The sequence below is a fragment of the Protopterus annectens genome, chromosome 2.part1 (genome assembly GCF_019279795.1).
Source record: "Protopterus annectens isolate FY-2018-M chromosome 2.part1, PAN1.0, whole genome shotgun sequence".
NCBI lineage: Eukaryota > Metazoa > Chordata > Ceratodontiformes > Protopteridae > Protopterus > Protopterus annectens.
Window position 1 is genome coordinate 727925778 of NC_056729.1, and position 22208 is coordinate 727947985.

Here is a 22208-nt window from a genome sequence, read left to right on the forward strand (position 1 = left end):
CCTTCCATATGGTCCTTCTGCCTTGTCTCTTTTTCTGTCCCAGCTGTACCATTCTACTTCTTTTACGGTGTGTCATTTATAAATTAATAAAAATAAACACAGATAATCATATGGATTGTAGCAGGTTCACCCTTCTTCAAACTTAACATGCCTGTGGAAAAGTACTTTCCCAGAATTGCTCCATGCAAGTGATAAACTCTTTAAAGTGTGATTGCAAAATCCTTAATTTTCCTGTTAAAACTGATACTTGAAAAGTGCAGTAACACTTCATAGTTGCCTTTACCCCTCTGCACCCATAGTATGGGAGACTATTCACCCACATCCAAGTTACTAATGTATACTAATTCTGGGATTGCTGTTCCCGTGGAGAAAGGGGAATAGTCCAATGTACTTCAGTCTCAATATTTGTGTACATATTTCAGTTCTAGTATTTTGTAATCACATTTCTGAATACTGGTCACTTCTAAGTCATATATGTGCCTGTCATCTGCACTTTCATATTTCATTTGTCACCAGTCATATCAGGTCCAGTCTTATTTTGTTTTTCAATTAACCACTGATTGCAGACTAAATTATTACATTGTTTGATAGAGCCGGTAATAAATTTGAATCTGAAAACCTCATTCGTGCAAATAAATTAAGTTATGTTGACTAGACATTGTGGGCCAGATTTCAAAAGGATTGGGAATATTGTAGTGGAGAGCCTCCACCATCATTCCAAATTAGAATTCCGCTCGGAGTATGACATCATAGTTCCTTGCAACACTAACTCCGCTCGTAGTATGACATCATACTTTCTTGCAACACTAAAGCACTCAATATAAGAGAGTCTCATTATGCCAGAAGAGGGTAATAAGATTTTTTAACATTCTGTGGTTATGAGTTTCATAACGCTTTCCTGGCATAGCCCAAACTCTGCTGAAATCTCGGTGGACCCAGCAAGTCCACACAAAGCCCCTGACATGTGGGAGGTATTCTACAGTATTTCACTTTGTGAAACTGTATTTTTTTAACTGTGTGGGCAGCCCCCACTAAAAATATTACTTCACACTGCCTGTAGTATCAGCTTCATCCTATTTATGGAGTTTTAGAAATGACACAACCACACATGGATGTAAATGGACTACTCTATTGCTTTAAGACTTTGCACTAGCATGCAATACCAATCTAAAACTATGATGTATTACAGCATTGTGAGCCCAATTAGCCTTTTGTAATTGGGAGTAAGACTCAGCCATTCCTCATTAACCTGTCAGCTGAGGAGTGGTGGAGCCCTTTTTTATATAATAGTGTGTAGAAGTAACTGCTTGGTTTAGTGTTTGTTACTCCACACTGTAAAGCTTTTGGAGTCCCAGACTGTGTATGATTCTGATTCTCAGCTGTCAAAACAAATGTTATTCTCCTGGCTCAGTCAAGGCCAGAGATATGAAGGTAGTCAATGAAAATTTGCAAAGACACATTGAAGGTGTAAAGCAAGATAACAAATACATGCATTAGGATCTGGGAGACATTTGCCCTCAACAAATGTCATTATTATTACCAGTCCTTCATTCAGGCAGAGGCTTGACTGAAAAATAAATGTCTTTCTCAAATCAGAAAGGAGGAACAAACTTAAATACGACTAATGTAATATTAACAAGCTATCATTGTAGGTGGTATCGGTCGTGTAAGTTGGCATAATTGTTAGGGTGTTTACCTTACAATCACAAGGTGCAGGGTTTAATTCTCAGAATGGGTAATTGGCTAGGCTTAAAATGGCCTATAAGGGCAGTTAGTCTAGTACTGAAAGTACTGAACTGTGAACACTGGAGTAAGGTACACATCTGTAATTACAGCAAAATTCATGGACTTAAAAAAACTCATCATGGACTAATGTGTTACAATGTTTGAAAAATAATAAAACAGAAATCCTTCAGGACAACTTGATAATCTAAACTACTTTTTATTCTATTGAAAATGGCTGAGCCCATAGAAAGGACTCAGCCCATCATATTCCCAAGTTAATCTCTGAGCACATACACAGTTCTAACATGACCTGAAATCGTCAGTGTGGGATCAGTTGCACAAATCAACCCCCCCCCCCCAAAAAAAAAAAACAGCTAGTTTACTTAAGACAAAAATATGAGCAACAAAGTTGGAGTGGCACTCCAACCCAAGCTTTCAGGTGTTATTTATGAGGGGAAAGGACTGAATTCTCCTCTGACAGCATGCCAGCAGTGTAGAACAATGTTAGTTTCCACTCCAATTAAACAATGTTCTTTTTGCATAAATAAGTGGAGTGGAGATGCAGTGGGAACCTAAAATTAATTGGTTGGAAGGAGAGTGTAAGGGCCATATGAGTGTACAAAATGTATTAAAGAGAGAATTGGCTCCATACTATCTAGCATGACTAGCAAAATTATGACTACAGCAATCTAGTACTAACCAGCAGCTTCTCTTAGTTTGCAACACTAGAACCTAGCTTTACTGGAGAATAAAAGGATGAAGGAAGTTTATGAGTGTAGAGAGAAAGTCAAGTATAGATAATTAAGTTTTGAGTCTAGGTGACCATTAAGAAGCCTAGTCCAAATTCCCAGCTGCCTCAAAGCACTTTCTTGTTGATTGACTTGTTCAATGTCACACAGTAGGCAAATGAAGGTTGAGAGCTTCAAACCCTGTACATTTGGAATGGGAAATAGTTTATTAACAACCCAGAGTTTGGTCCTTTTTGCTAACTGCCAGACAATATAATGCTCAACCACATGTATTAAAAACATAAGCTCATAAGAAACAGAGGTGATAAAGACAGGGTAGAGGTACCCCAGAAAATATATTAGATAACTTGTGAACCAGAAATCAAAGGGTCCAAGCTAAAGAGCTGACAACGGCAGGCTTATGTGAGGGAAGTAGGATTGGCTGTAACATTAAACAACAATTATGCCTGAGGGGGCCATAAAAAGGCAACAAAAGTAATTAACCTAACAGTGTAGTATCATAGGAGAGAAATGCATTAACTGGTACTAGGAACATATACACAAATCAAATGCTTTTGTTCATTTAGTGTGTGGACTTCATCATGTCCAAAAATAACATGCGACAAGTGTATCTTCTATACCTTCTCTTGTTTGAGTTCAGTCATTTTCGGTGGCTTTTTTTTTATCAGTTGTGTTTTCTAACTTCTGAGTGATTAGACTGTGTGTTTCTTGACCCAATAAACAATATTCACTGACCCAGTGATGTAATCTTCTTCTGCAGCTTGACTGAATGCAGCTTCATAAGTAATTTATTTATTCTTTCATGCTCCAACTACTAGCTTAATCCAGTTCAGTATTATGGGGAGCTGTAGCCCCTTGCGGCATCAGTGTGTGCAAGGCAGAGAGAAACTATTCTTGAATGAGGTTCATGTGCATACGCAAACACACACTCACCCCTCTACACACACACACACACACACACACACACACACACACACACACACACACACACACACTAGTCACATTGTGGCACACATACCATTGGACAGTTTGCAAAGTACAGCTTTACCTGTAGGATGTGGAAGGAAACTGAACCACCTAGCTAAAACCCCAGCAGACTCAAGAAAGGCCTGCAGACTCTTTCCCGGCATGGGTTTGCATAATAGTTAAGGTCTTTACCTTACAGGTATAAGGTACAGGGTTGGATTCTGATCTCTGCTTGTTGGCTAGGCTTGTGATAGTCTGTAGACTGGTAGCCTGGTATTTACCTATAAACCTGCCCAGAAGCCATTTTATCCTAGAACCAACCTGGAGAAATCTCAGCATTACATTACCTCTGAATGTGAGGCAGCATTTTATAAAATGTTTTGGATTATAAATAATTTAAGCAAGATTAAAATGGAACGATTTTCCAGTACATAATACAGGCAACACCTTTCCCATCGCTGAATAAAAAAAAAAACATGGTCAATTCTTCATTTTTTCCCAATGGTTCTGTGTTTCTGCTTTATATGGTAATGTGCTGCTGACATTTCTTAAAATATTATTTTTAGCTGTTAACATGTAATTTTAACATAGTTTCACTGACTCATTTTTGCCGCTGAATATATATTGGTGGTGAATTACTCACATGTCGCACAGGAAGTCTAAATAAATATTGCTGAACTAATTTTAATGGTTGATAAAGCACTTGCAAAACTGTGAAGTACTGGAAGGGATGTAAATATTTTTTAAAATACTAACTTTTTCAAATCACTGTGTGGTGCATAATGACTAGTCTATAAATACAGTTCAGCCTATTTTCATCTTTCACTGTGCATATGTAGTCCTAAACAATAGTAGGACAGTTTCACATTTTATTTCTCTGTTTACTTATTTCCTGTTAATCATTCATTTATAGTTCCGTTGGCACCATTGCCTATTTTCTGTGCTGCTTCATTGAAGTTAGGCTGGTTGTGTGATCTGAAAAAAAAATCTCTAAGCAAATAAATACAGAAGACTCTAGACCAAGGTTATAGAGAATGCTGAATGAGTTATTCCATTACAATTGATTATGTAGATTTCCCTGCTGCATAGCTCCAACTATACTTATTTTATCATCTTCTTTTCACAGGTCATTACCATTGGAAAGCATGTGAAAGGATACCATTACATCATTGCCAACCTGGTATGTAGTGCGTCATATTTTATATTGTAACTTGCATCTGCTGCTTGCATAATTTATGTCTTAAGGCTGATTCATTTAGGGAAGTACTGATATTACAGACTACAAAAACTAATTTCATTTTTGCATTTTGCAGACAACACATTTTTTGTAGCTAAAAATATATATTTACCTGCAAATAAGTAAAAAAAGTCTCACTGGAATTTTCCAACTGATGGTAGGAAGTTGAATTTCCAGTGTCTTAAACAAAGATAAACTTAATCAGTCTATTTATCATTGCTTTAAACACATAGAGAATATCACAGCTTTTCTACATCTACATGATAAAGAAATATAAGGAAAGTAAAAAGTATGTAGTTAAATAATTAAAAACACAAAGTCCTTCAATAATATTGACCCTGCTGTTAGACAGGACATGTTTGTTCTTTATAAATAATAGCTGCTTTCAGTTTTCTTTCCTGAACATTTGCAAGATAAGAAAACTGCATCCTTTGTCAACACCATGGTCACTACTGATGAAACATCATATCAAACTGCTGACAATGACTGCCTTATCACTGTTGTGAGAACCTTTGGCATCATATTTAATATGTGCTCTGAAAGAACAGATATACTTTATTTTTTATTAATGTTTTATTTATTCACAAGCATTTTTTCATAACCCTCCCAGAGTAATAAACCCCTTTCACTCACTGTCTAGAGTGTATGAGCAGAGTTGTCTGTCATGAAAACTGTGATGCTGTAAATATGGACTCTTCTAATGCTTTGCTAACAAGTAGGTCCCCAACATGTGTTGAGGAGTGATGTCATCCTTGGCCCATAAGCAGGATTCCAAAATCTTAGCCCACTTTATCCCCATTTGTTTCTTATTGGAATGCAGTGTGTTTTGGGGAGGCAGGGTACTTTTAATAAAGGCAAGTGGTCAAAGATGTAATATAGTGTCTCCATTAGTTGATATGTGAAGGTGGTGTTGTGGTAATGGCTTGATCACTACCAGTTCAGGGCAAGTGGTTATGAGTAACAATTTCTGCTGTAGAGGATCATGGTTATTGGGAGGTTTTTATGGAACAGAAGGGTTTCAGAGGGAGGAAAAAAATGGCAGTGCCCAGGGAGGCTGTGGCTGTGTTAGCTCATGATAAAGGATTGCCTAATCTGTCTTACTTTTCTTGCAAAAAAATGAGAAAATAATTTTCCAGTCATTTAAATGATGTTACAGTAACTTACAGCAGAAAGAAACTTCTAGAAATCAAGTATTCAATTGTGATACCGTTGTGGCTGAATTCCCTGCTTACTGCAGAGCATCTGGGGCCTTTAACACTCACAGAATTGCTGGAACTCAACATCCTAACTAAACAAGCTTCAAAGTACCTAAGTCATGGAATGGAAGGTTCTGAAAAATCAGGATGAGACCAAAAAGGAAGAGATGTAACAGAACCAAGAAAAGAGGCTGCAGAGCTGAAATTGCTGCCAGACTGAAGGCAAACCCTTACAAACCTGCACTTTCCCAAATTCTGTTAGCAAATGTGTGCTCATTAGACACAAGATGGACTTTCCCAGGCTAGAGCTCACCACACAGACAAGGTGTCTGTTAATCTTTACAAAGACTTGGTTAGATAACAGGATTAGTGACAGTGCTGTAAGCCTTGATGATTTCACTTTATTCAAAGCTGATAGGAACCTAGCTCTGTGTGGAAAAGCTAAGGCAGGCAGAGTATGCATTTTTGAGAATGATAGCTGGTGCAAAAACAATAACATTGTGTATGAACATTGCTCTATAAATGTGGAATTTCTGATACTGAAATTCAGACCTTTTTATGTGCCCAGAGAACTAAATAGTGTTTATGTAGCAACTGTATATTGACCACCAAGTGGTAACATCACTGAAGCGCTGAATATACTGCATAATACCATATGTGAGCTGCTCTGTAAGAATTCTGACTGTCCATTTATGATAGCTGGTGACTTCAACAAAGCAGATCTCAGAGAGGTGCTACCCAATTACTACCAAATTGTGGATTTTCCAACAAGGGGAGCAAATTTTCTGGACAAGGCTTACACTAACATAAAAAGTGCATATAGAGCTGTAAAGTAACCAAACCTGGGTGGTTCTGATCACAGCTCCATAAAAGTAATACCAGCTTATAAACCTATCTTGATTAGAGATAAGCCCATTGTGAAACAAATTAGGGTCTGGCATGAAGGAGCCATGGAAAGTCTCAGGGACTGCTTTGAAACCACAGACTGGAATGTCTTCGGGGAAGCAGCCACGGTGAACAATCTGGTGAACATAGATAAATATCCTGAGCCAACTGTGGTTTATATATCCAAATGTGTGCAGGATGTAACGAACATCAAAAATATTAAAGTAAGAACCAACCAAAAAACCATGGCTAAACAGCAAGGTGTACAAGTTGCTGAGGGCAAGAAACACCGCATTCAGGGTAAGGGATAATAAGGGTCTAAGTGTGGCAAGGGCTAATCTAAAAAGGGTATCAAGGAGGCCAAGAGGGAGCATGGAAAAAGGATACAAGGATGCTTCGAGAAGCCTGTGACATGGTATTCAACAGTTAACTGACTACAAGACCAAGTCAGCTCAGTGCGATGATAGCAGTGAATTTCTGGACAATCTAAACACAATTTGTTGCAGGTTCAGAGAGAAAAGCAACCTGGAGGCTATAAAGCTTCTCAGTGACCAAAAGGATATAGTACTCAACTTCAGTGCTGTGGATGTAAGGAACCAACTGTGAAACGTGAACCCCATGGTGGCTGCTGGCCCTTATAACATTCTGGGGAAAGTATTGAAAGGTTGTGCAGACCAACTCAGCATAGTCCTGATGGACATCCTCAATACCTCGCTTGTTCATGAAAAAGTACCAGCATGCTTCAAAGTTAGCATCATAATCCCTCTGTCCAAAAAAGCCAACCCCCACATGTCTAAATGATTACAGGCCAGTGGCCCTTACATCAAATATAACAAAATGCTTCAAAAGACTGGTTAAAAGGCATTTGACTGCAGTACTACCCCAATCCTTTGACCCACTGCAGTTTGCCTACCAGGCAAACAGATTAACTGCTGATGCCATTTTGGTACCAATTAACCTCACATTGGAGCATCTTGAAGAGAAGAACAACTATGCCAGGCTGTTGTTCATAGATTTCAGCTCACCATTCAATACTGTGATTCCGATGCAACTCATAGAAAAGCTAATCAACCCTGACATAAATAAAATGGTGTGCAACTGGATCTTCAATTTCCTGACTGGAAGACCACAAAGGACCTGTGCTGGTAACAACACTTCAACACTGGAGTGCCCCACGGTTGTGTGCCGAGTCCTCTACTGTTTACAATCCTTACCCATGACTGCTCTGCAAAAGCTAGCAACAACCACATCATAAAATTCGCAGATGACACCACAGTGGTGGGACTCATAAGTGGTGATGACAAGAGTGGGTATAGGAATGAGGTCAACTCCCTGATTAAATGGTACAATAACAACAATTTGGACCTGAATGTCAATAAAACAAAAAAAAATATTATTGACTTCAGAAAGAGCTCTGCCATGCACCTGCCCATCAAGATCAATGGTGAAGAGGTGGAGAGAGTTCAAACTACAAATTTCCTGGGGATACATATATCAGAGGATCTTTCTTGGAATACAAACACAGGCCAGCTAATTAAAAAAGCCCACCAGTGACTACACTTCCAAAGAAGGCTGAGAAAAGCAAAGCTCTCTATGAATGCTCTAAATGCCTTTTACAGAGGAGCCACCGAGAGCATCATCACCAAAAACTGTATGGTTCGGTAACAACACAATGGCCTAAAGGAAGAAGCTGCAAATAATAATAAGAACAGCAGAAAAGATTGTGGGCACTACTCTTCCTACCTTACAGGAGCTCTTCGAACTGAGATGTAAAAAGAGGTCCCACAAAATACTGAGTGGCACGTTTCATCTAGCATATCGTTGGTTCACTAAACTTGCTTCTGGTAGAAGGTTATGGAGTATCCTCTGCAGGACCTCTAGATTCATGAACAGTTTTTATCCAAATGCAAAAAGACTCATTAATGCAGACATAAATCTGTATGTATCAAAATTATAATAGATCGTTACACTCTCATTCTTTTTTTTTTCCATATAGTATTTGTATTTATTTAGCGCATACTAAAATTAATATATTCTCATTCAAGTGCAATTCCAATCACTTCCTTATGTGCAATATCACCCAATCTCACCTCTGTGCATAGTGTACTTTTCTTTTCATGTGTCAGTCATCTAGTGGTCAGTGTTGTCCAGTGTATATAAAGTGTGCAACATGTGTGTCGGCTACCTAGACATTTACTTTTGTACTATAGCTATTGTTTATTCTTTAATACCTATCATGTCTGTCTTTTTGTGTGTGTTTTTCTCCTGTAAAAGAGCTGACACTCAAAATTTCATTTGGGTAGCACTTGTGTTTCTTAAATGACAATAAAGTTTCTTTGACTGTTTGAATCCAGTATCGGACAAGGGTAAAGAATATAAAGTACTTCTGGAGTATTCTGCTATATCATCCTTCATCAGAGGAAATATTCAGGAAATGCACTCATCCAACCACTACATTCTCTTAGGTTAGTTAGCAAGCACACCCATGATGTAGTGGACAGCATGCAGACTGACTGATTCATGAATCCTGATTCAGCATATTTACTCTTAAGGCTTTTATAAGCTTTGAGAAGGGGGCTATGTGACGTGTAGAGCACTGGTGAAAAACACATTGTATACAGAGTTTTAAAAAGGGGGATCTGTAATTTACAACAAATAGAAGAGAAAATTAGGTGCAAAAGTTCTAGCCTTAGTCACATGATGCAAACTGAAAGTTATGAGAAGTAATTAATTTGTGAATGTAAGAACATTTTACAGTGGGTTTATTTTCTCACCTTACTGGATGAAGGAACTGTGTTCATAACATGTTGTTATGATAAGTTCTACAGTTATAAAAAAAGAGAAGTGTCTGATGACATGTGTATATAAGTTATATAAATATGGATAAAAGAACTGGAGTAGTTTGGGGATGTCTGCAGCTACATCATATTGTATTGTGTAAAATTAACAGCACTTTTCAGCTATGCCCCAAGTCATAAGGGTAGGGGTAAATGCAGTATATGTGGATAGCTATCAGATGTAATACTTCGCTATACTTAGCTTATTGTTGTATTGCTCTGACATTGTTGTACACACTGAATTGCATTTAATTTTATTGTTCTGCTTTTCCCCCTGGCTGAGACAAGAACTAGACCTTTGTGATCAGTGCTCTGTCTCTGGTTAACAAATTTAAATAAATAAATAAATAAATGAACAAATGAATAAATAAATATGCATTTGAAGGATCCCATTTAGTCTACAGGCCAGTTATAATGTATAAAGTTCACGGTCCACATCAGTATTATGAGCTGTGATATCTGTAGATTACCAACATGAACATGAACATTTCATACTCTGCATTACCAGTTTGATTCTGGAGAGATCGAACCCTGTACTATTAGCATGAGCAAGTACAACTTTCACTCTGCATTACCATTATGAACTAGGATAATTCATAGTCTATGTTAATAGTATGAACTACGACAACTCATCCTCTACATGACTAGTATGAAATGGGAAAACTCATATTCCTACATTGATAACTCATACTGACATTTCCTGTATGAACTAGGATAATTCATACTCTACATTACTAGTATGAACTTGATAAAGCATACTCTACATTACCATTATGAATTAGGACAGCTCATAATCTAAAGTACCAGTATATCCAGAACAGGTCACACTCTACATTACCAGTATGTCCCAGGAAAAAACATACTGTACATTACCAGTACAATTTAGGATATGAGGTAGGTAGATATTAGCGCCCACTAAACAATGTATGTAAGAAAAGGAAATAACAGATTTATTTATGTGTTTATTTATTTACACTTTGTTGACTGTGTTAGTCATACTAGGATAATGCCCTTTTGTAGGGAGAGACAGAAGGTATATTTGGCCAAGGCACTGGGGAACTTCCTCTACTGTTTTCAAGGAGAGGGACTGAAGCACTTTTTTGAGCTGTTAGATGGTGCCAGAAGGCTACTGCTACACTTCTAGGAATTCCAAGATGGAGTAGAGTATAGCAGAGATGGAGAGAGAAGTAGGTGAAAACTTATTGAAGGAAGGAGATGAAATAATTGTTGCAGACATAGAAATCAGAAGATACTGTTGTTGGTAAACTTGATGAAGCAGGCAGACTCAAAGGAAGGAAGGAGATGAAGCGTGATGGCATGACATCACGTAGACATTACTACAGGGAAAAGAAACTGAGAAGTTGAAAGCAGAAGTAGGGGGCAGCATTGGAGGTAGTCTCAACTGGGTGGAGTAGTCAGTTTAAAAAATCTAACTCTGCAACAGGTTTTTTTTTAAAGAAAGAACTTACAGAGATGCAGCAAGGCAAAGAAGAATGGAAGAAAGAACTGAAAGAGGTACAAGATTTACAGATTATCAACAGCCAGAGAGAAAACACCTTGTGGTAAGAATAAAAAGTAGACACAATGACAGTGTGAACAGGTATGATATTATGAAAAGGATAATTTTACCACTAGGGTTTGACACTAAACACATAAGAACATTCATTTGGTGGAAGCTGAAAATTTCTGTGAAGTGATATTTGAAAAAGCTTTAATTTGCTGGAAAATGTTTTGACTGATACTAAAAAATGAGATACAGCAGCACGGTGGAAAGGCTGTTTATTTCAGAGCTTATGACTGCAAATAAAAAGGAAAATAAATGTGTAATTTAGGACTTATGGATGAGCATGAGTTAAACAACATTTTTCTTTCAATATGTAGTGAAGTACATGATGATAAAAAAGTAGGTGATGAAAAAATGTATGGACTAGGGTTGGGAAGTGTGAGTAACAGTGGCTGTTTAGATGGGAACATTCAGTATATAATTCAAATTCATTAATTTTAAATTATGAGAAAATTTATTTGGTAATGGGGCAAATCTAAAGCATGTTATTTCTGTGGGGATGAAATTCATTTAGTACAAGACTGTAACAAATAAAAAAAAACAAATGAAGTGTGGCCAATATGGGGAGAAGAGACATACAACAAAAAAGAGTAAGCCGATTTGTAGAAAATATAGAGCATTTGGGCACTTCTGGTTTGACTGTCCCATAATAGAAAAGGAAATAGCAGAGGAAGATGTAAGCTTAGAAGAAGGACAGACATTAAAAAATTTCAGCAGATGTTGAAACAGAAAGAGTATCAGGAAGGGGTTATGAAAAAAAGGTTAGAGATGGAAGATGCAATTAGAGCAGAAGTAGAGGTTAGAAAAAATTCACTATTTTCATAATAGTGCAATGTGAGGTTATTAACATGTGGAAAGACAACAGATTTGCATTTTTACTAAGTGAAGGGGAAGAAGATGGAGAAATGGAGGTAGGAGAAGAACAAGGACAAGAAAATGAAAAATAGATAGAAGACTTAGAAGGAAAAGAAAAATACGATCTGAAAGTAAAACAAATGCGCACAAACACAAACACAAAAATGGTGGTATAAATATATTAATATTAAATGTGATTACCATTAAAATGCTGTAAGAGGTTTTGGCATGCTAGAATGGTATAAAAAAACATAAAAAAGCAATGTTTTTGTTTGCTGGATACCAGATGCAACAAAATAGAAAAAAGGAAAATAATACAGGTAGTATTAGGGGTGGTGGCAAATTGTTTGATCAGTTTAAAATGAGATGTATTCAAGAAAAAGAAATTCACAGAGAACAATAAAGAAGTAAGAATTCTAGGTGCAGCAATGGCAGTTCTAGGAAGAGTGGTGCTATATCATATGAAAATGACACAAAATATACAGGATAATTAATGATTTATGCATAAACTAATATGATGTTAACAAAACATTTGTTTGAAGATATAAAACAACTGAATTAGTGACTATGTCAAGAGTAGGAGTAGGAGACTGTACCCTGAGGGAAAAAGGGAAAAATAACACAAGATGTTATCATGTGAAGAAAATTAATAACATGCAGAGATTTAAAAGAAGGGAAGAATATACCATGGATGTATAAAATGGGAATTTTTTAAGAAAAAAATCAATTTATAGTTTACACTAAAGACATGAAAGAAATAACTAGGGGAGTAGAAATGGAAGAGTTTCCAGATCACAGAGCAGTATAAGCCAGGATAGGAGAAGACAGAAAAATAATAAAGGAGGAAAAGGATTAAAGTAATTAACTGCATATTTTGAAAAGGAGGAAGAAATGAGAAGAGAGAACAATTATTTTGGAAAGATTCCATGTCAATGAAACCATTTAATAAAATTGTCCACAGCTGTGAGCATTGTTTAACCAAAAGTATAAAAACATATTTAGAAGCTGAGAAAAGAAAAATAAATAAGAAATATAAGGAAAATACAGAATTATGAGAAAGATATAAAAGTGAAATGGCAAACTAAGAGAAATAGAAAACCATATATATAAAAAAGAAAAAAAGTAAAAATGAGATTATATAGGAATAGATTTTTCTGAAAGGAAGACAAGAAGGAGAATGTTTCCTTGGGGACAGAAGTAAAAATGGGTGAAGAAAGGATGGATACTACCTTGGATGATAAAGGATGCATAAAATACAAATGAGAAGATACCATGGCAGTGACAGAAATTTGGTGGGAAATGTTTGAAGAGGAGGAAATAGATGCACAAGAAGAATGGTAAGTAAAAAAATATATATCTGAAATGGTACAGAATTTTTTAGAAAATGATATAAGAATAGAAAAAATAGAGAAGGTGATAAATGAAGGTAAGAAAGAATCAGTGTCAGGATTGAATGATATAAGCTGTGACTACTGTTATGAATTAAATAGAGATGAAGAATATTTTTGTTTAATATTAAATGAATGGGTGAACAAAAGTATAACAGAAGAAGATAAATTTGGTGGGATGGTAAAATTTATATGGAACAACGATGAAAGAAAAGATATAAAAACCTGGAAGTCTACAACATTACAGGATGCTGACTTTTTAAATTGTATTTATTTATATTTGTTAACAGGGATGGTGCACTGATCTGAGTGGAACATTTGCAGACACAGGCTGGTTGAATAGGACCACATAAGAAATAAAAGGGTATGCTAAAATATATATATATATATATATATATATATATATATATATATATATAAATATAATATATATAAATATATATATATATATATATATATATATATATGTATATATATATATATATATATATATATATATATACTTATTTGCAGATGCAAGAATATGCTGCATCTAGTTCAAGAAATGGTTAGCAATCTCAAAACACGGATGGAAAATGGAATTATGCTTAGCAGAGTTAAGATATAGTGATAATGATTGAGATGGCTTGTGCTACACAGATGGCAGCATTGAATTATTTAGAAAGGTATGAAGACATTAGGAGAGGTAAGTGAGATGTATAAAATATTTATGAAAATACAACAGTAAAAGGATGGAGAATGCAATGGATGAGATAGTAGGAGAGTGGGTCTATGACATAAAAGGAAGATATGTAAAATATATATAATTGCAGTCAAATAATTACAAGGAATGCTATTGAAAGAAAGTAAAGTAAGACTGATAGCATGTGACATACCTACAGCCTTTGATAAAGTCTTTGATAAAGAATGGATGAGCTATTAGGAGAAGGGGTATATGGTATAAAAGGAAGAGGGTGAGCAATGTTAATTGTAGTAAAAGAGTTCATATAGTTAATACTAAAAGAAAATAAGGAATGAAGACTGATTGTATGTGGCATGGCTAAATCCTTTGATAAAGTTAATCATGAAGAAATGTGGCAGATTTTATAGACATATGATATTGCAGAAAATATTCATGTACTAAAGAAATATAATGAGAATTCATGGGTACAGATTATGATAAATGGATGGACTGGAAAAATAAGCATTAAGAGAAGAGTAAACGTGAAATGCACAATGATATTTATTTGTATTAGTAATGAATGCAGCAGTATATATATATATATATATATATATATATATATATATATATATATATATACATGCATGAAATGAGAGAGGCAAGATATATATGACATATGCAGATTAGTTCTATGACAAAAAAGTGGGATGGGTAAGTAAGGTTGTAATTAAGGACTGAAAAGCTGTTTAAAAGCTGGTTTGCAATTAAAGTGAAGTGTAAGGGATTTGGCAAGCTAGAAAGACGAAATGGAATATATTTCACAAGAAAAGAAGCATTTTGGGAATGACTTTTAATGAGCAAGAAAGCATAATAAATCAAAGAAAAGAGAAACTGGTCTAAATTAAGAAATGTTAGCTTGTTTAAAAAATTGTATTTATTTAAGACATATATGTTGAATGTGTACATGTTAGGTAAAAACAGCAAATCTATGGAGAATATATATTTTCCACTCAAGTCATAAAGAGTAATTAGAGATGTTTTTAGTTCATTCAAGAAGCAAGGGTGAAAATATTCAGTACAGGGATACTTTATAATAATAAATAAGATTTTTTTTATATACTAAAAAATCCAGTGGTGCATTAAGCATGCATCTATGCTATTACTTTCTGTTATGAGAAAGGTAAAAGAATGACAAAAAGAAATGATAAGTATGATGTTATATGGAAAGTATAAACATGTATGGGAAGACAAGAGGGAAATGAAAATAAATAAATGAAAGGATAGAAGAAAAATAATAAAAAATGAAATTATGGAAGTTAAAAGTAAGTGATGCTGATGAGAAAAGAAAAGAATAGTATGATATAATTTTGGAAATTTTATATGCTGTACCCATGGAAGGAGTTGAAAAAGACAATAAAAGAGAGATGAAAAAGATTTGAATTTTTATGAAGTTTTTTTTGTGGTGGTGGTGGTGGGGGGGTTATTAGATGTGTTACTAGTAAAGGTAAATATAAAATATAAGGTAATGGAGGAAGATAAATATGTTGATTGTAATGAAGAAGTCAGCAAAATGTGCCTTTTGGATTGTGAAAAGAATAAAACAATTTGGGGGAAGTTTAAAAATGAATATGGATGGAAAGGATTTAAATGTATACATGCAAAAATGATATTATATAGTAAGTATGATAAAGTAGATAAATGTGATATTAATATTGTTTGTGGCAGCATGGGGATATGGAAAAGAAGATGTAAGGATGTGTTATGTAATAAGAAGAACAAAGAGGATAATATATTATCTGAAATAAGGAGGTGGTTGTGAAAGGAAGGGTGGGGGTAGACAGTAAATATAAAAGAAAAAATGAAAGAAATATAATTGTTTAGTTATTTTATTATGTGTTGATAACTTGTAAATATTAAAAATACAAGTGTAAAAGATTTGAGGGTGTAATTAATTTTTTTTAATATTTTGTTATGGTATAACATGAATGAAAATGTTAGAAAAGCAACCCCTTACTCTTTTTGATAAATATTGCTACTGGTCTTTTTCATCCTCCTGAGCTACCACCAACTCAGAAAAAATGGGTCTTGGTATAACATCTCATCCATAAGATAGCACACTTAGGAGATCAGCACTCCCCCCTCCCATGCTGCAGTGCAGTGGTAGTACTGTGAAATTAATCTAACTACCTAGTGTGGGAATTGAGCCCGCAGCCTTCTGCAGGTAGACCTGTTGAGCTACTGAGACCTGTTGAGCTGCTGAGTTTATGTTGCAGTGTGTAAAAAATGTTGCTTGTGTCTGAGTACAAATGTGTTACTGGATTATAAGGACATGTAAGATCCAAAGCACTCTAAGATTACTTTCTTTGCATTATCATCTTTGCAAAATAATTTGAATATATATGTGAATTTATATTCTGGACCGTTACTTTCTATAATACTTTTTTAAAATTTCTCCAGGTCTTTTGAGTTTCTAATACCATGACAGGAATGGACCCCTGTCCTAAGTCAAAGTATGATTAAAGTTCATGATTGGTATTGCTTCAATCTTTGATGTTTGCCAGAAGTGATATTTGCAGCACCCACAATATGGCCAGTAATGACTCCTTCTCCAATTCTTTGGAGTTACATGTATTGGTAACATATATCAGTACGATTTTAAATTCTTTTTTGCAAGACCTGTTGCTCCTACCACTATTGGAACTGTCTGGGTATCCTTCTTCCACATTGCCCTTGTTTCTGCCTGCATATTTTATGACTTTGTCTCTCTCTGTATGTAGACACTGTACTCACTCGGTGTAAAAATTTCAAGTGATCAGTGCTACTTTTGTCTTCTTTTCATGAACTACTATATCTGGTTTTCTCACATCTGTTTTTTGAACTGTTGGTAATGGGTAATCCCAAGTGATGTAAACTTCATCATTTTCAATAATGCTTTGTGGCTCATGTTGTGTACTATGGAGGCATGTGTAAATCAAGATGTCAGTGCTTTCAGTTCTGTATCTACTGCATCACAACAAAATGACCACTTGCACTAGGCAAGGTACGAATAAGTATTAGTGCAAATGTGCATTTTACAGTTGCCTTATTTTAGGCTCTCTGCCTCTTCACAATGAATCACAAAAAGAAACAGTTATTGGCAAATCCCCCAGACATCATTTTAAATGAATACTTAATTAAGCCTACCAATGTAGCTCCTCTACTGTGCCACAGGTATTTCCTGCTTCAGTGCGTAATAAGAAGGACATTTCTAGGACCACTCCATTCAAGTTTACATGACTGGTTAGTCTGCAACTGTTTTTTTTTTTTTTTTTTTTTTTTTTTTAATTTTTAAAATTAATTTTACAGATTAGTGTGATACAAAGGCTTCCCTTTAGATGTCAATAATTTGATTATATAAGAAAATCTATACCAGGTCTTTCTTTGATGGTATTTCCATTAATTTGTTCCTTACTAATGTAAGTCTTATTAATTGTTATTTATATTTTTTAATTATGTTTCTGCTGCTGTACTAGACACTGGTTGTAGGACAGCCTGCTCTATTAGCTTTGCTTTCAAACTATGTATGTTGTATAGGACAAAAAAATGACATAATTTATATAATATAAGTTTAACAATACTAAGGACACCAGCGTATCCTCCCTTTTCATTAGAAAAATATATACCCTTCTGAAGTAGACATGCTAATATTGTTTAAACGTAAATATGCAGTTGACTTCAAACATCACTGTGTTGCACAAGCACTCTAATATTGTACCTTCATATACATAGATTCAGCATTTTGATCTTGCTATAGCAACATCATCTTACCCTTCATCATTTTTATTACACATTTCTTCCACGTACTTGTCTTATGGAGTGCGAAACAGCAAAGACATATTTCTGACGACCATTTGGAGGAATAGCATAAAATGTTATAAATCAAGGAAATGACCTAGCAAATGTTCTAGAGATAACAGATGCTCCAGAAATCTGAACATCTTTACAAACTGTATATGATACATAGACTAGGCGAGATCTCAAATGTTGCTGTGGCCATATAACATAGCCTCATATTTTTAATTATATAGGATCAGTTCTCTTATTCATCACAGGAATGGTTTTGTTAATATTATAACATTATGTATCATTGTTACGATAGCTTGCAAACAGATTTTGTAGAGTATCTCTTTTTATCAGTATCATCTTGCCCTGCTCAGGTCTTTCATAGCAGGTGCTCTAAGAGGTCTGTGACTGTAAAGGCTATTGCACAGTATTTCAGATCATATATATTTGTGATTGTGTAATACTTATTCCTTACTAAATATAATGTGGCTTTATGCTTTTGTTGCATGATGACTCAGATTTATTTAGGGATGATTGAAAAGGTAAATAAAGTAGGAACGTATGGCCTATAACAGATTATTCAATAATGGCTTATTGCAATTTAAAAATGAGCAGGCAGTGTGACCAGTCTTTCTACTAGAATATGCACCAACCATTTTTGTAACCCATTTCGTGGAGCAGACCATTAGTTTAAGATTTTTTTAAAAACAGTTTAGCTTACTTTCACCATGCTGCTAAGTGAAGAATTCAAACTGCTTTAAAAAAATCTTAAGCTAATAGTCTGCTCCACAGAGCAGGTTAAACATTTCAGCTTTCCATGCCAGGAACTGTACAGTCAGTTCCACAGCAACTCCCTTAATGACGTCAGTCCTCAATGATTAGTAGTGGAGTACCAGAGACATCAACATTCTGTGTAGCTGTTACACACAGAGCATGGCAGTACATCAGCTAAGTGCCCAAGACTCAAGACTACCAGAATTCAGCGGAAAGCACTAAAGACTTTTAATACAATTTAGAAAAGCTAAGATTTTTTTTTCTTAAATAATGTCATCGTATAATAGCAGTAATCCAGTCCTGTATGTGGGTAATAGGATTTACTCATAACTGGCTTTGTTTAATCATGTGGGCTTTACCCTTGTGATCAAACCATGCCAACCATGGGTTAAGTCCTGCATTGCCCACACATAGTCATGGATTATTGCTTAATTATATCCTATGTTGTTTTTCTGTCCCACTGTGAAATGTTTTTCTTGTAGTAATTCAAGACAGAAACCATATACACTTTCCTATGGTGTAGAAGGAATTACTCTTAAGAGTAATCTTGGCTACATGACTGTTTGAAATAAGTGAAGTGACTACTGTTATTAGCTGCAGCTTCTTTCATCACCAGTTTTTGTTACCGTTTTATCACCTTGTGGAGATGGAGAATTTAACTAAATACTAAGAAGCATACAGAATTTTTCTTTGTGTGAAGACCTATGCAGATGAAATTGATTAAGCAGATCTTTTTGAGAAAAAACAAGACTTGCAGCAAAGATGTTTCCCAAAGCAGATATTAAATGTGGCAGTATCAGCCTCCTTTATTGCTAGAATCACTGCCCAGCAGTTTTGCTTTAAGCTCATTTTAACGAGCATCTGTAATTAGACTTACTTTTTGTCATTCACCATTATATTCAGAGCACTACATTTTCTCTCTGGGATATGCTTGAATTAGTATGACTGAATGATTCACCTCTGGGCAGCATACAAAATCTGCAAACATTTTCTGTAGAAAGCAGAATAGAATTACTGAATATGGTGAACACATTGCATTCCCATCAGTTGTTCTGATGTTGTTGTAATTGGCATCATCAGTAAAGCAGACCACTATTTTCTGCTAACCATTTTCACATTAGAACAACAAAATATTGTATTTATCCTTGCAGTTCTCTTGCACTGGACTTGTAATGTCAGGGATATGATTCTCCCTTTCTGCCCCACTTACTGAACTGCAGATTAGCAGTAAATGTGTCTATCTGAACTGTATACAAGATCAACTGTGTTTTTACAACATCTATATTCCAAGTTGAGTTCTCTAAGCTACACATTCCAGTAATATTTCATCTTCTTATGCATTTCTTTAAATAAATAAGTTTTTGACTTGCTTCACATATTTCAGTCTAAAAGAGTACAAAATGTTAATTTATGGTCTCATTACAATGCTGCTAATGTCTGTATTAACATCATAAAATTATTACACTGGAGCTGTGATGGTGTCTCTGTGGAGTGTTGACGGAATTTCATACAATCTTCACAGCTCCTGCAAGGTTTGTATTGATTCCTCTACCAGTTACCTCAAATGCAAGCTTTATTAATGACCACAGGGAAAGTTATTGATATGTGCCTTGTACTCTTCCTTTTAAAAGGAATCTCAAAATATTTTACTTGTCTCTTGGTAAACACCATAGAACTTACTCAATGCAGTGGTTGAGTTTTCTGTCATCATAATATGGCAGTATGGAATCTTGTCACTTAGATCTCGATCAGGAAATATTTGTGATGGTATTGTTCAGGTATTCAAGACACCTAGCTGTAGATTATCTATTTAACTGAGGCCTGCTTATTCTAGAATGATTTTTGATTAATTGGAATTTGGTACATTGTCAAAGAGCCAGCCATTCTCGTAGCTGTAGAATCTTAACTGAAAATGGAATTGCATGTTGTACATTTCATAAAAGAGTTGCCAGAGTAGATGGGCTTAGGAGGTTTAATACTAGGTTTCATGTTTCTAAATTCTGCAAATGTCATCTATTCCTTATTTAAGGAGGAAAACTGAGACAACAGTGCTTTGCTTAGTTCCGATGTAACAGACCATTTTCTCACAAATACCACACTAATAATTACACTGTAGGTGGATGGATGCTTTTGTCGACTTAAATGTACATACACTAGTATCCATTTAAAGGATTTTGCTAGAATATCATTTTAATTGGTGAACGTATCTAGCAAACAAAGACAGGAGACACAGATGAGACACTGGTAAACATTTTCTGTAGGGAATGTTCATAATCAATATAAACAGAGGACAATGGAAGTAAACTGGAAGGCAATGTTCTCATTTACTAATTCTACAGCTAGCCACAAATGTGTGTGTGTGTGTATGTATATGGATTCACTTCAGAATGTCGAAGCTTGAAAACTTCGAATTTCATATGGTCGAAAACATATGTACGAAGTTTCACAGCTTCGAAACTCTGAAATGAATCCAAAAAGAACACAAAATCATGTTCCTCAATGTTTTTGCAGGGGGGCAAGCCTACCTACACCCCTCGCTATTTAAATATACCAACTCCAAGATCGCACTACAGAGAGGAAAAGGGAAAATTTTCCATTCCACGCTGTATGCAGATCTCCGTTCAGAATGTTCGAGGTTTTAAAACTTCGATCATATGGTCTCGACCGTATGAAATTCGAAGGTTTCAAACTTCGACATTCTGAAGTGAACCTATATATATATATATATATATATATATATATATATATACATATATATATATATATATATATATATATATATATATATATATATATATATATATATATATATAATATATATATATATATGTGTGTGTGTGTGTGTGTGTATACCGATAATGACTGAAACACCCAAAGATCGATGTTTACAAAGTTGATCCCAAAAGATGAAATTTGCAAAGGAATATAGACTACTATGCATATGCTGATCTACAATCTTGGTGGATGCAAAAGCCATAAAAAAAAAATAGTTTAAAACAACATTTTTGCAGGCAGCAAGCCCTGCACTGCTTTCACATAATAACACAAACCACACACCCACCTTTGCGAAGGCTCTCATTATAAATCTTCCCAAACAGCAGAGATCTCCAAGGTAGAAATGCATTCGACCACCGCAACACAGCACAGACCACATGACACATAGCCATTTAAATAGTGTCCCACTCAACCAAAGCCCCTAAGGAAAAACAGCTTGCCCAATACACTAGTCATAGGTGACTCAATAGTGAGGCACACTGATATCCCACTCACTAGGTTGAATAAGGAGAAGGTAGCAGTCAACTGCCTGTCAAGTGCCAGGATCCGTCACATAATACATAATTCCACAACAGGTACAACTATGGCTCTATCATTGTCCATGTTGGTGTGAATGACCTGAGATGTACCTCTCTGGACTACATGAAAAGAGACGGGTAGGAGCTCTCGGATCATGTAGTCCAGGCAGGTATGACCCTAGCCCTGAGCAGCATCCTACTGTCACCCAGAATGATATCACAATACAAGCAGAAAATGATTGACTTCAACAATTGA

General features: G+C 35.4%; 1 protein-coding gene across 4 annotated transcripts in view; it reads left to right on the plus strand.

Moving 5' to 3' along the window:
- The window catches only part of GRIA2 (glutamate ionotropic receptor AMPA type subunit 2), a 1022901-nt gene that overhangs the window by 489380 nt on the left and 511313 nt on the right, over positions 1-22208 (plus strand). For all 4 annotated transcript variants that reach the window (XM_044062451.1, XM_044062449.1, XM_044062448.1 and 1 more), the window contains exon 5: positions 4567-4620. In XM_044062451.1, coding sequence (XP_043918386.1) covers positions 4567-4620 — 54 coding nt within the window. The remainder of the gene's footprint in view (positions 1-4566; positions 4621-22208) is intronic.